The sequence below is a fragment of the Salmo trutta genome, chromosome 17 (assembly GCF_901001165.1).
Source record: "Salmo trutta chromosome 17, fSalTru1.1, whole genome shotgun sequence".
NCBI classification, from domain to species: Eukaryota; Metazoa; Chordata; class Actinopteri; order Salmoniformes; family Salmonidae; genus Salmo; species Salmo trutta.
The window spans coordinates 48610425-48623588 of NC_042973.1; the positions used below are offsets into that span (position 1 = coordinate 48610425).

The 13164-nt window shown below is 42.5% G+C and overlaps 1 protein-coding gene across 1 annotated transcript in view; it reads right to left on the bottom strand.

Annotated features, from left to right (window-relative positions):
- Window positions 1–627: 627 nt before the first annotated feature.
- LOC115151375 (eukaryotic translation initiation factor 4 gamma 2) overlaps window positions 628–13164 on the bottom strand; it is a 120195-nt gene continuing 107658 nt past the window's right edge. The window contains exons 4-22 of the mRNA XM_029695286.1: window positions 12702–12767; window positions 12293–12418; window positions 11931–12033; window positions 11654–11785; window positions 11410–11476; window positions 11143–11294; window positions 10844–10954; window positions 10473–10655; window positions 9807–9942; window positions 9382–9557; window positions 9049–9162; window positions 5255–5383; window positions 4900–5004; window positions 4550–4765; window positions 4154–4412; window positions 3685–3889; window positions 2737–2963; window positions 2381–2502; window positions 628–2098 (exon numbers count right to left, since the gene is read on the bottom strand). Coding sequence (XP_029551146.1) covers window positions 2033–2098; window positions 2381–2502; window positions 2737–2963; window positions 3685–3889; window positions 4154–4412; window positions 4550–4765; window positions 4900–5004; window positions 5255–5383; window positions 9049–9162; window positions 9382–9557; window positions 9807–9942; window positions 10473–10655; window positions 10844–10954; window positions 11143–11294; window positions 11410–11476; window positions 11654–11785; window positions 11931–12033; window positions 12293–12418; window positions 12702–12767 — 2695 coding nt within the window. The 3' untranslated portion in view covers window positions 628–2032. The remainder of the gene's footprint in view (window positions 2099–2380; window positions 2503–2736; window positions 2964–3684; window positions 3890–4153; window positions 4413–4549; window positions 4766–4899; window positions 5005–5254; window positions 5384–9048; window positions 9163–9381; window positions 9558–9806; window positions 9943–10472; window positions 10656–10843; window positions 10955–11142; window positions 11295–11409; window positions 11477–11653; window positions 11786–11930; window positions 12034–12292; window positions 12419–12701; window positions 12768–13164) is intronic.

The following is a 13164-nucleotide window of genomic DNA, read 5'->3' on the forward strand; positions in this document are numbered from 1 at the left end:
GATATGGGAATATTTGTCATGTAGAATAGGGTATTGTTTTGGCTCAATTCACTACATTTCTACATGCAGTTTTCCTAAAGTAAAATGTATTTAACTAGTCTGTCAACAAATTAAAATAAATTGGACATCATTTGATACACATGCAGGACCTCAAAGTCTCAGAACAAAGCAGTGAGCCAGACTCCGACCCCCTCTGCAGCACCCGATGTATCAGAATGACAGACAATAGCGCCATCTAGCTGTTGACCAGCTAATGGTTGTCAGGCCATGGGTAAATTTGGCACTCACAGGATGCTTAGACCATTTTTTCCCCTTCTGGAATCCCAGTGAAGTCGTTTTTCCATCCCTTGATATATTTTTGTTCCAAGTCAGGTTTAGTTTACATGGAATGTGCAGATGTACAGTACTAAATGTAACTTTTGTGACTGCTTCCTTTCCCCAAGAGTATCTGCCCCCGTGAGTGGGAAAGGACCTGTCTCCTTTTCTTTTTATAAAGGGAAAAATGTGAAGTCAACTTTCATCATGCAAAATGAAACCGCAATTAATCATAATCAGCATGAGAAAATGTACCATTTGTAAAGAAACGTGTAATAGTTTGAATTAAAATAGTGCAAAGGACAACAAAAATGTGTCAGTGCTCAAGCATTGGACTTTATTGACGGTTAAGCAATATCAGTGCACAATACCAATCACTTGAATACAACATGATCAAAATCCATTGCTTTCTACATACACATGGTTTGCGAGCACATTGGCTAATCTTGTTGGGCAAAGTGAAGAATTTATTTCATGATTTCATTAAGATTTAAGTTCAGTATGGTAAGCCTTTATACGCTATACAAGGGGACGATCAAAGCTAGATTACTTTCTCACGTAAACATTTATTCGCCAATTAAAAGACAGTATAAAATTCACTTAAACATATCGGTATAAATTTATAATAAACTCAATATGCTGGGGAAAATATATTCCTGTACCCCCACCTTCGACAAACGTTACAGGCAAAAGGGATGCGGAGGTAAGAAGTTATCCAATTAATTTAAAAAGGTGACTTTCGTTACGTTCTTAGACGTTCACACCAGTAAACCAGATCGAGCTTCATTGGAAGTCCAATCCAGGGGTTGTATTGTGTTAGTAGACCAGGATATTTATATCAACATTTCTGCATTGGGCTGGGCTTTCTTGTATAGGCATTTCTCAACACAAAAAAAGGATATTCTGTATCCCAACATGAAACACAAAGCCCATCTAAGAGGTAAAAACAAAGGCAACTTTTGAAACGTTACGGCAGCACACCAATGATTAACTTACAGTTTATGATTTTATGTAACAATTGAAGAATGAGTATTGCAACCACTACAGCCTTGCGTGGTTAGAATAGAATTCCCATAAACAAAATGCAACATGCTCCTTATCAGCAACAGGGCATTGAAGAGAACTTTGGTTTAAAACAAAGATTTCAGACAAGCTTCAGTTGACCAAGAACACAAAAGACCATGGTTTTGTTGACTTACTCTCTAGATTGGACATCTTTTGCATGCCCTTTAGGGAAAAGACCCTAAGGCTAAAAAAGGTGTCAAATAAAACATTTCTTCAAAGGGGATAACAAATCAAAAAGTGTTAACGCAATACTTGTCACTCGGTTAATGTGGCAAAACTACCTACGTGGTTACAGTAGGAGCAAAACAAAAAAAGTACAGATGTGGTTTGAGACAGTCCATAGGCTACATTAAATTCATATTGCAAAAACAGGACAGGGAACCAAAACAAATCAACCATTAAAATGAAGGTGAAAGGGAACGTATTTCTCAGTCTATAATACAGGGGATGCTTCAGTGCCTATACAGAGCACAGAGATCGATGGTTATCTACTATGCCATGATAACATGCTTGGCTAATTATTGCAGGACATAAGCAGTCTCTGGCAGTGGTTAGTTTAAGGGCAGATTAGGGTGGTAATAGATAGATAGCTGTACTGTATGTCAAGGTATGTTTCTCTACTCTATGGTGCCTGACAGTTCTGGTTGGTTTCTCAGTCAGCCTCTTCTTCTGACTCCTCTTCCTCAGCTGTTTCCAGCCAGGTTAGCCACTGGTTGACCTAACAGGGGAGAGAGGTAGAGGGTTAGCAACTGGTTGACATAACAGGGGAGAGTGTTATACAGGGTCATGTTAAATAAGGCAGAATGTTAAGCAAAAATATGTGTTGTTATTGAACAAGTTCAGGTAGGAGGCTACCTCCCCGTTTCACTCAGTTTCCAAATGCTTTCCACATACTGAGCACAACCCTGTTGTGGTTGCAAGAATAAAGGACTGGGTACATATGTTTAAGTGTATAAGCTACCAGTTGGTTAACTGTGACAGATTTCTCAAAAAAAAATACCTGGAATAAAGCTTTTCCCTTTCCAGGGAATTCTTGGGTAATATCTTCTTTCCATGCAAGGAAGGCTTCTTCTTCAATGATCTCCATGTCGTAGAAGTGGACATAGTAGCGCAGCAGCATACCTGAAATAAACACACACACAACACTATGACAACTACACACAGTATGCAGCAGCAGAGACACAGTTGCAATGAAGTCAACATAGTTTTTGGACATGCGAGTAGGATATTCTATCAAATAGATTCAAATCTTGATCACTGACAACTGAAGCAAAAGTGAATAGGTCTCCACCACGTTTCCACCAAATTATTAGTTTCAATGACAGCCTGGCAAGTGGCGTGGGGCAGTAAACCTACCTTTGGGAAAGTGGCTGGCGTGGCAGTGCACCTGCAGGGCGTACAGGGCTGAGACCTGCAGCTGGGGCTGGTCGTGTAGGAACTTCTGCATGACGGGTTTGAAGGCCAGCAGCAGCTGCTTCTCTTGGTCCAGCTGCTCTTTGGAGGGCCCCGCCACCTGCTCCTCTCCTCCACTGCCCTCCTCCTCCTCCACACAACACAGCTCCCCTGAGATGTACTGCAAGAAACTGGGAGGAGAGGGGAAGTGTGGGTAGCAACAGTTAGAGCATGGTAAAATGGATACACTAATGAATGCTCCCAAAAGTGTATTTTACACATTCCATTAGTTTGTGTCTTCAGCCACCCCAGTGTGCATGAAATTTTGTGCAAAAATAGACTGAAAGGCTGATTCTATATTGTGACAAGTACAGTCTAGACTCCACTGTAATATTGGTCTCAAGTCTTGAATGAATACCTTTATTCAACCATAAGCAGTCTAAATAAGATTTCAAAAGTAGTCTCCGGGCCTCCCGCAGCGGTCTAAGGCACTGCATCGCTACAGATCCAGGTCCAAACCTGGGCTGTGAAGCAGCCGACCGAGACCGGGAGACCCATGAGTCGGCGCACAATTGGCCCAGCGTCGTCTGGGTTAGGGGAGGGTTTGGCCAGCACTAATGTTCTTGTCCCATCGCACTCTAGCGACTCGTGGCGGCCAGGCGCATGCACGCGGAATTCGGCTCGCCAGCTGTACGGTGTTTCCTCCGACACATTGGTGCGGCTGGCTCACAGTTTAAGCAAGCAGTGTGTCAAGAAGCATTGCTCTCGACCTTCGCCTCTCCCGAATCCGTACGGGAGTTGCAGCGATGGGACAAGACTAACTACCAACTGGATATCACGAAATTGGAGAAAAAGGAGCAACATTTTTTTTTATACAAAAAGTAGTCTCCATCCTGGAGGTTCAGTACCTACCTGGTCATGAGGATGTTGACAAAACCCTTGTCGGTGTGGAGCTTGGGGGAGATGTTGTCTTTGATCCACTTGTAGATGGCCTGCGGTGAGGGGTCTGCCTTGATCTGCAGCAGCAGGTCCTTCTCAAGCTTCAACAGGGGGAACAGGAAGCTCAGGCCCTTACCCTCCAGGATCTCCAACATGCGGTCCTTGTTCTGGTCAATCTCTGGAGGACCAGAACGGACAGACAAGTCAGATTAGCCATAGCATCACTGACATGGAAGATGAATGTGATGCAGTCTCTGCTGATACTGTTCAGATATTGTAATCATTAGACTCTTTTGTTGGTCATCCATGATATCAAGTGCCTTTAGTCTAATGATTATGAGATGCCATCACATGACAAATTTAACATCACAGTGAAATCATTCCATTTCAGTCACTAAAGCGCCTTCAGAGGGAGTATGTGGAGAGAGGGTTGTCAACCTACCGGGTAGCATCTTTTGCATGTTGACCTTGCTCTGTTGGAAGAGGTCAGTGAGCCACTCCTTGTCCATGAGCTTGGCAGTCTGCTGCAGACAGAGCAGGAAGAGGGGGAAGTGGGTTCCATTCTCCAGAGGGTGGGCCAGCTCAGACACGCTCACCAGCTCAGATATGAGGGCCAGGGCTGCAAACTGGGCCAGGTAGGATTTCACAAGCGGCACGTCCACCTCAATCTTAGGGCACTGGTCAAGCACGTTGAGGAAAGCCTTGGAAGCAAGGATGGAGGGAGAGAGACAAATAAAGTTAGGACAAAGACATTAGTGAGACGAAAACAAAGCTTTACCAAGCGCTTCAAAAGTATTTGACATGAATGTCAAAAACATTGCGTGGAAGAGACACATACCTGCATGAAGTTATCCCCGGTGACGAGGCCTTCTGTGCGAAGCGTGTGTATGAGGGTGCTGGCATGCTCTTTATCCTCATCTGACCGGTCCAGCGACACCACAATGATCTTACTCAGCATCTCCGGCAGGAAGTGCTTGGGAGCCTTCATCTCTCTGACACCGTTCACAGCATCATCAATGTTTTTGCTGTTCAGGTATTCCGTTACAACAGTCTCCTAAAGGAGGGGGGAGAGTGAAAAGTGAGCCTTGTTTAGTGTTGCACGGTGTATTGGTGCCAATAATATATATTGTGATAACAAAGAGTCGTGATACCAGAATTCAGTCACATCGGTAATAAATGGTTGCCTACCGTCATTTTCAGCAGCTCCTCCCTAGCCGGCGGTGGTTTCTTGCTGGTCTTATGAGGTTTCTCATGAATGGGAGGAGGGTTGCTTTTGAGGCCGAGCTGTGGAGACTGGGGGAGAAGGGGGAAGACTAGGTGAACTACACTGGAACAACAAACATGGCAAGCCCTCAAAAGCCCAGTTGGAAACAGAGTTGGGGTCAATTCCATTTTAAGTTAACTGACATTCCAATTTTCTTAATTGAACAGCAATGGGAAGAATTTGAATGTCAGTTTTTTTCCAGAATTGAAATGGAATCGACCCCAACCCTGGTTGGGGGGTTAAAAAGGTGAAGTGGGGTGTGCTCTACTGATCCCTTACCTGTCCCAATGGAGGGGTGTTGGTGTGGGGGGGCTGGGCACTGGGGGGGATCATGGTGGGGATTTGGGGCTGCAGCTTGGGAACCTGGTTCTTATTCAGGAGGAACGACTGAGCTGGTCTCAGGCTGATCTACAACACGGGGGGAGAAGAGTAGCAGAATGGTTAGCATGGTGTCTTGGAAAGGAAGATATTCTGAGATCAGCAGAATATCATTCCCTCAATCAGTCAACAGACCAGATACCAGTTGTAGAGAGAAGAGGTGTAGCATAGGAGAACAGGAAGTAGGAGACAAGACTGGCAGTAGGTTTTCCCCCCTCAGAATTTCTATCGTCACAGGGCATGATCATACAGGGATGCAAACTGGTCAGGGCCCAAAAAAGGTGACAAAAACAATGTTAGAATGGAAACACGTGAACATTTTAATAACGATGTGATACCACGTCAGGTATCACGATACCGAGTAGTATCGCCACACCACAGGATTTGCCCCGGCCACCCCTCCCCAGGATGCCTGTTACCGTTTTCTATACGTTCTGCACATGTGCGGCACAAAAACAGTGTCCCTGATATTCACACCTCTACTCAATACAAGACATTGAATTTAACTTCATACTTTTTACTGTATAATAGAAAAGGCAGGACTTGACATTAACTCCTTTTTTTTGCCACTTGTCCAAAGGACAAGTAGGACAGATTTATTTTGTTGTCCAAAAGATCAAGAGACTTGTAACATCATTTTATCGTCATTGTATGATGCAAGGAACCACTTTACAAAATTAAATGTATTACTATATTTTTTACCATAGAGAATCAGACAAAAATGTAGCATATAAGATAGTGCAACATTACAATTACAACCAATATTTTTTATGGCTTAATAAAATGAATTCCCTCCAGGGCTCGAAATTAAGGGCGTCCGGTCGTCCGTGACCATAAAAAAAAAATGATATGTCCACGGTTCAAAACATAATCTGGAACAGTTCTGGGACCACTGCACATAAAAACATTTTAAAAAGCAAGTGAGGCTGATGCAACAAATCAAACTCTTTAGCTTAAACCGTTTATAAAGTTATATTTCTAAATATTAGAAACTCAACAATGTGCACATGGCTGTAGGCTGTGTGAGAGAATGTCCCAAAATGCAATTAGCAGGAAAACACTTCTCAAAAGTGCACAGCACGCCGAGCGGTTATGTGACAGATGAAAATATTTGTTAGAAATAAAGTGGAGATCTAAAGATGCATCAACTGGCATGGGTTACTACTGCAATATGACTAAGATTATGCCTTTGGCTGCTGGACAATAGAAAAGGAACATTGATTTGAAAACCAGTAGAACATGAAAAATTCTGGTTTCAATGGCATATTAAGTGTTTCTAAAATAATTCCCTCAACATTTCTATGGTTGTATTTTGGCTAGGCTACTTGAAGGTAAGACATGCTTCATAAAATGACAAACTTAAATGTTTAAAACCTGGACGTTTTATGGTTAAAGTGAAGGTTGCACGATATAATTTCTACAAATCTGACAACGTAGATTGATTATTTTCCATATAAAACTGTCTTCATGGAAAAGTGTAAACTACTATTTTCTAAATTAATTATGTTTATCAAAAACTCAAACACCAAAAACACATTGCGGCTTTGATGTCAAGAAAGGAACAGCATGCTGGTGGTTTCGGTGAGTTCTTATACCTCAGTGATGAAGGCGAATCAGGTAAGCAGGTACTAAAGTGCCCAAAGAGTTGTAATGTCATGTTGCTAGCAGATAAAAAAAAAAGAAAGACAAAAAAAAGATAGCAGGCTAATAAGTGCACCAGGATATGCAAAACGAACTGGCCCACTCAGATCTAGCATGGTGTTTGGGGATGAAATAAGCTTGCAAGCTACAACAACTTCAACACGGCATGTTTTGCATAAATTAATGGTCAAATACTAAATTAAGATTAACATCATTGTTTATTTCAATTTTAATTTCATGTCTTTATTTTTGCTAAACTGCCTGCTCTTTATTAGCCGATATAGCTTGCAGGATATCATGGTAACCAATGTCTGTTAGCCATTATACCTGGATTTACGTTTACTACTGCTAGTAACATTAGTCCTCAGGTGGCTAGCTATAGCTACCATCGGACAATAACAGTTTTAGCCGGTTTGGTTATAGACGTTCAATGTCTACTATGACGGTAAAGGTTTATCTTGCTTTTGTGTAACAGTACGAGAAATGCTGAGTCGCTTAACTGCTAATAAGTGATGTGTTTCAAGGCTGCTATATGTTAGATGGTAGGGGTAAGCTAGCAGGGGTGTAAAATGGGATATACTAGATTTTTAGCTGATACAGAATAAAGAAATCACAGGATATGGTCTGATGATAAGTTGTCTTTATTCAGTGACAAAATATATTTTTCAACAATGAGGACTTTGTATGACTTGGGTCTTCACCGTCTTTTGTGGAGAGTGGCTTCACTCCTGCTGTGCATTCACTCGTGTTCTTCTCGATGTCGCTTTTCCGACATGACTTTGCCCAAATTTGGATAAAAAAAAAGAATTGCCCAAAATACTAATGTAAAGGGTACATGTCAAATCGGGTGCTTTTAGTTGGACGGATGAAACCAATCAGAATGTTTGGGGGAGAAGGTAGTTGGTGGTTTGGGCTAGAAACTTGAAACTAATGTAAAGGTGCAAGCATGACTGTCACTGTGCTCAGTTTTTCCTCTATGGCAGCGGCACTCAGCGTAGTCAGACTGGCTTGCCTGTTCTTACCGGCGAAAATAAAAAATATGTATCCACTTCGCTCGCGCTGAGTGCCGCTCCAATAATTAAACAAATGTAGGAAACCACATCACGGTCTGCAAACCCCAGCTCGCCATCATGGCTAAATAACATTTTAAAACTGATGGGAGATGCACAGAAAGAACAAACGGAGAGAAGCAGCAGAGTATGCTAATGGCTGGTTAGAGGATGTGGCTGGCTGCTCAGTTGTCAGACATGATATTGGATGAAGCACTCATTCTGATGTGACATATCTGACATCACACTCTGAACTCTGATATTCTGTGCTCAGTCATCAATTCCAATATGAGAAACATACAACACTATTTAATGATCATACAAGATCCTTTCGCTTCTCTTTTATAGCCCATTGGGTGATACACTGCGGACTTTGTCAGGTTATTTTTCGGTGTTTAAAACAACTAAATTGACAGAGGTCGGTTCAATTATTTGAATTCCATTTCGTTCAGTTTTGTTTTTGTGAGCTCAATGCAAGGTGCACTGCAGTTTCTCTAGAGATAAATCAGATCATGCCCGAACTGTGCGATGTAGTACTTGTCCGGTCTGTGTTTCTTTTACGCCTGCTATGTAAGAGAGAAGAATGCGCAATCAAGAGGGGATAAATAGAAAGCAGTTGCTTCGTGAGGTATTGGTATTCAGCAGTCATAAAAGTATTCCATTTTTACTTTGAAGACCTACTAAAATTGTTATTTTGTCAGACAACATAGGTAGCAGCTCTAGAGATTATACACAATGACCGAAATATTTTATTAAATTAAAGTGAATAACTGATGGTTAGTAAGTGATAAACAGCCATGGGCAGTCACTACCATCATGGGACTTGTATTAATTGTTTTATTTGGTGTTACAGCACTCAACTCACACGATGCATAGCGCAGTTAAGTTTTTTTTATTATCGAACCTGAAATTGTGATTATTATTTTTTGTATAGTCGAACAAACCTCAAAAAGCACTAATCGCTCAGCACTAGTGGCCAGACTGGTGGGGAGTGGGTTAATGTACCTCTTCTAGGTTGAGTTGTCCCTTCTTGCTGAAACGTGGAGGCATGTCCTTGTTGGACTGGACCTGCTGTTGCTGGCTCTGGTGGTTCTGGTTCTGGAAATGCTGATTCTGCACCTTTAAAACAGACCAGACAAGAAACATAAATTGGTGGCACTAGCGGGAAGAGAGACGTTTCCTTTCCACAAGCAGGAAGAAAGGACAGCTCATCTCTGTTGCGCACACATGCTGCAAGTTTACTAAACCATTCATCTGGTTTAAAAATTAAAAATAGCATTGACACAAATCAAATCCAGTTATTTACTGCTAGTTTGATAATCAAAGCTGCTAGATTACCTGGTTGGACTTGATAAAAGACTTGTTGGCTCCAATTTCGAACGAAGACTGTGGTTGGGGGGCGGTGTTGTGGCCGTTATGTCCGTTGACGTTGAAGAGCGGGTTGGAGCGATGACGTCCCAGAGTGGGAGAGAACCTGTCCTGAATGACCCCCGGGCCCGTCCCTATCCCACCACCTGAGGAGACAGGTTAGAGAGAAGTGAGAATTTACATCTGGCTGTCACATTTTCTAAGTCACAGAGCATGTTTGAAGTAGACTTCATTAGTCAGACTGGGTAGAATCACTGGTCTACAAAATCATGTTACATCCCAAATAACTACTCATTTTGTGATTAAATGATCCCCTCAAACACACTGGCAGACAATAAAGTGGGTAATGGACGAGACCTAGACAGGCACATGGACAAACCTACGCCCATGCCTACCTGGCATTTGTCCAAACATGTCAGCCAATCCCCCGAGAGTCTCCATTTTCATCCGGTTTGGCATAAAAGGGCCTTCCAGGAAGAAGTCCATCCTCATTCCCTGAGCCATGGTCGCTGGGATGAAAACACCCAAATCCTGGGGAGGCAAAAACACACTCCAGTGAATAGTGCTCAAAATGGCCCCAAAAATACATCCCATTTGTTGGTTCTTGATGTTGTAGTTATATAGCCATGTGCATTCTCTGCCACTCATAACTCTTAGATACACTGAGCAACTCCTGAATAATCACATGCTTCCATTAGTAGATATGTGAAGGCATTTTCTCTGTTGTGTAATAAGTGAGAGTTGCTTTGGAGAAAAAAAGAGAGACCTGGAGGGGTTGTCAGGAAGCTCCAGTTATAAACAAGCATAGGGTTGCTGTACCAATAAGCTTGGCCTAAGAAGCCACAGGTAGGGCATCACATGTTCAAAGATGCTACTTTGACTTAAGATGGTGATATGCACAGGCTCGTTCTCAATTGGTCTTTCCTCAATTCCTCGTGTCCTCTTTCCTCAACTGTATTGGAAGAGATGAGAAGGTCCAAGGTCTCTCCTCCTTTTGAGGATGCGCAATGAGAGAGGATGAGATGAACAGGCCATAATTCCAGTTCTCTTCACTGACTCACTTTCACTGCCTCCTGACGGATCTGGTTGATGGTCTTTGGTCCGTTGTCGATGAAAGCTTTGCGGGGGACCCAGTTGTTGTCTCGCAGCTCTACCGTGTCTTGCAGCAGGAAGCGGATCCTGGCGGGCAATTCCTTGTTGTTCATTAAGGATAACATACGGCCAAAGTACTGGTCCATTAAAGACTGTAGGGCAGAGATGGACAGTGGTGTTAGGAGATGGACACATTCTCACACAGCGGCGTATTTGGCCAAAGTAGTGATACATTTCAAACTGGGGGAGAGATGAACAGTGGTGTCATGACAAAGAGAAAGACAGACATACAGGCCGTAGGGATGACAGCAGACAGACTGCTAGGAACAAGAGAAAGTACCTTAGCTTTTTCATGGTCGAGTCTAGGCCCCACGGTTCTCATTATCTGACAGAGGCACTCCAGATCCTCCCCCATATCCTTGAGTTGGACTCTCTTCTTCTTTTCCAAAAGCTAGGGAGAGGGGGATGATGGTGTTATACAAGTGGCATATTAGGGACCTGTGCCAGTAGAAAAGTAAAAACTATGAAGATTGCAAAGCAGAACTCAACTAGACAAAGTTGTATCTTAAGTTGCAAACAATGATAAAAAGTTATACAAAACTAAATCCAAAAGATCTACACTGAAATGGTAGAACATACTGTTTTGATGCACTTATGAAGGATAGATTCATGGATGAGGTCGAGTTTGCCAAGTTCCGAGATGAATTTAATGTTGCCAAGCATCTTGATCTTGGCAATGGCACGCTGCTCCTCCTCCTCAGAAGTAAGAGGGTTGTCATGTTTGTCATAGACTGGTAGAAGGAGAACATCAAGTTAGTACAAGTACAATAGGGAGTCAAGGAGCGGACTTGTGGTGGGTCTTGTCCCAAAACAGCCGTGTAGGGGAGTAGTAGTAGTAGTACTCACTTTCAACATTTCTGCTGCGGTTTTCAAATTCATCTTGAAGCTTGGAAATTAAAAGTCTTCTGAAGGTCTGCAAAATCAGGACAACATTTGAGATTGAACATCAGAACCAGTGACATTCTATACAGGCACTTGGGACATAAATAGAAAACCAAAGTTGGTTCTACAGCACATATAGATTACCACACAACTAGATTAAAAGACATAACCGTGCAGAAAATAAAAACTATCTAAACATGATGCTTACAGTGCTCTGCTTTTGGGATGTTTGGATCTCGGGCGAAGGGCCATCAAAGTTTGGTGCGTCCTCTGCCAAACGCAGACATAGCTGTGCATAGAGTGAGCTATACTTCGGCTCTTCTAGGGCTTTGTCTACAATCTAGATGGGAGGGAGGAGAGAGGAAAATATATATTTTTTAATCCATTAAAGCATCAGTTATACATGGAGGATGCCAGGAAATTATAGATTACATTTGCAAAGACCAGACACGGTTAACAGGGAAAAAAATAAGAGGCTTACTTACCAGCAAGATGATTGCTTTAAGGACGAGTTTTGTATCTACGCCCACATTCAGGAGCTCAAGGCATAGCTTGTCAAACTTCTCAGGCGTGAGCTTGTTGAGTATGCTAAAGAAGAAAAGAAGGAGCGGGGAGAGAGGAAAGAGAACAGGGAAAGTCAGGGGTACATGCATAATCAAGAGGGGTTGAGAAATCAACAAGCTTTGCTTGTTAGCCATATAAAGTTGCAGTGTCTGCTCTTGTAAACATCTGACAGAGAAGCATGTGCGCTCATGCAGGTGGCAAGGGCACAGAGCATAAAACCAAACACACTGAGAAAATAAAGCTTAAACCAATTTGCGGCCAAATTGTGTTTCTTGACACTTACCCTCTCACTTTCCTGAAGATTGCATCGTGTCGCTCTTTTTCGTTGCTGGAGTTGGCATCTCGTCTAGTGCTTCGTGAAGGAACCCATTTCGGAGCGCTGTGCCCGGGGGTTTTCCCCAGGAACTCGCTGGAGTAACAGAAAGGAGACTTTGTTGAGCTACGGCACTAAGTGATCATACACCACCAGTACTACATACAGGTGACAGCAAATCACATCTGCAATGCTGGAGAGCAAATACACTGAGGATGACGTTTATCATTCTAGAGAGCATCAATTCCATTCAGATACAGTTCGCATACAAAAAATGCCTTTTAGCTGAAACAAGGCAGATGGCTCCAGTTCCCAGTATTTATTATTTGTGGATCCCTTAGGATGATTTCTGGGAATCATGCCTGTGTGGTAGGCCTACCTGTTGCCGACAGTCTTGGGATAGTGCTGAGGTGCACCCCTACCAACACCTCCCCCCGAAGAAGCACTGTTAGGGTAAACGGAGAACAACATTGAATATGCAAGAGCATTGCACAGGAATTGTACATGTTTAACTAATTGAAAGAGTTGATCACAGTTTCACACTCCCCTCCATATGTCATTCATGTCCTGTAAGTGAGAGCTAAAAAGTGTGATTGATTTAAGCAACATATGGTTGGTTCCATAAGATTAGTCAATACATTGTCACCCAGAGACGTATAACTTGCATACAAGGCTCTGTTGGCATCTATTCATCTAGGACTATAGCCTACTTCAAGCTAAAGTTACTGTCAAGACAAATCTGGATATACACTGAACAAAAATAAACAACATCCAACAATTTTGAAAGATTTACAGTTCATATAAGGACATCAGTTAATTGAAATAAATTAGGCACTAATCTA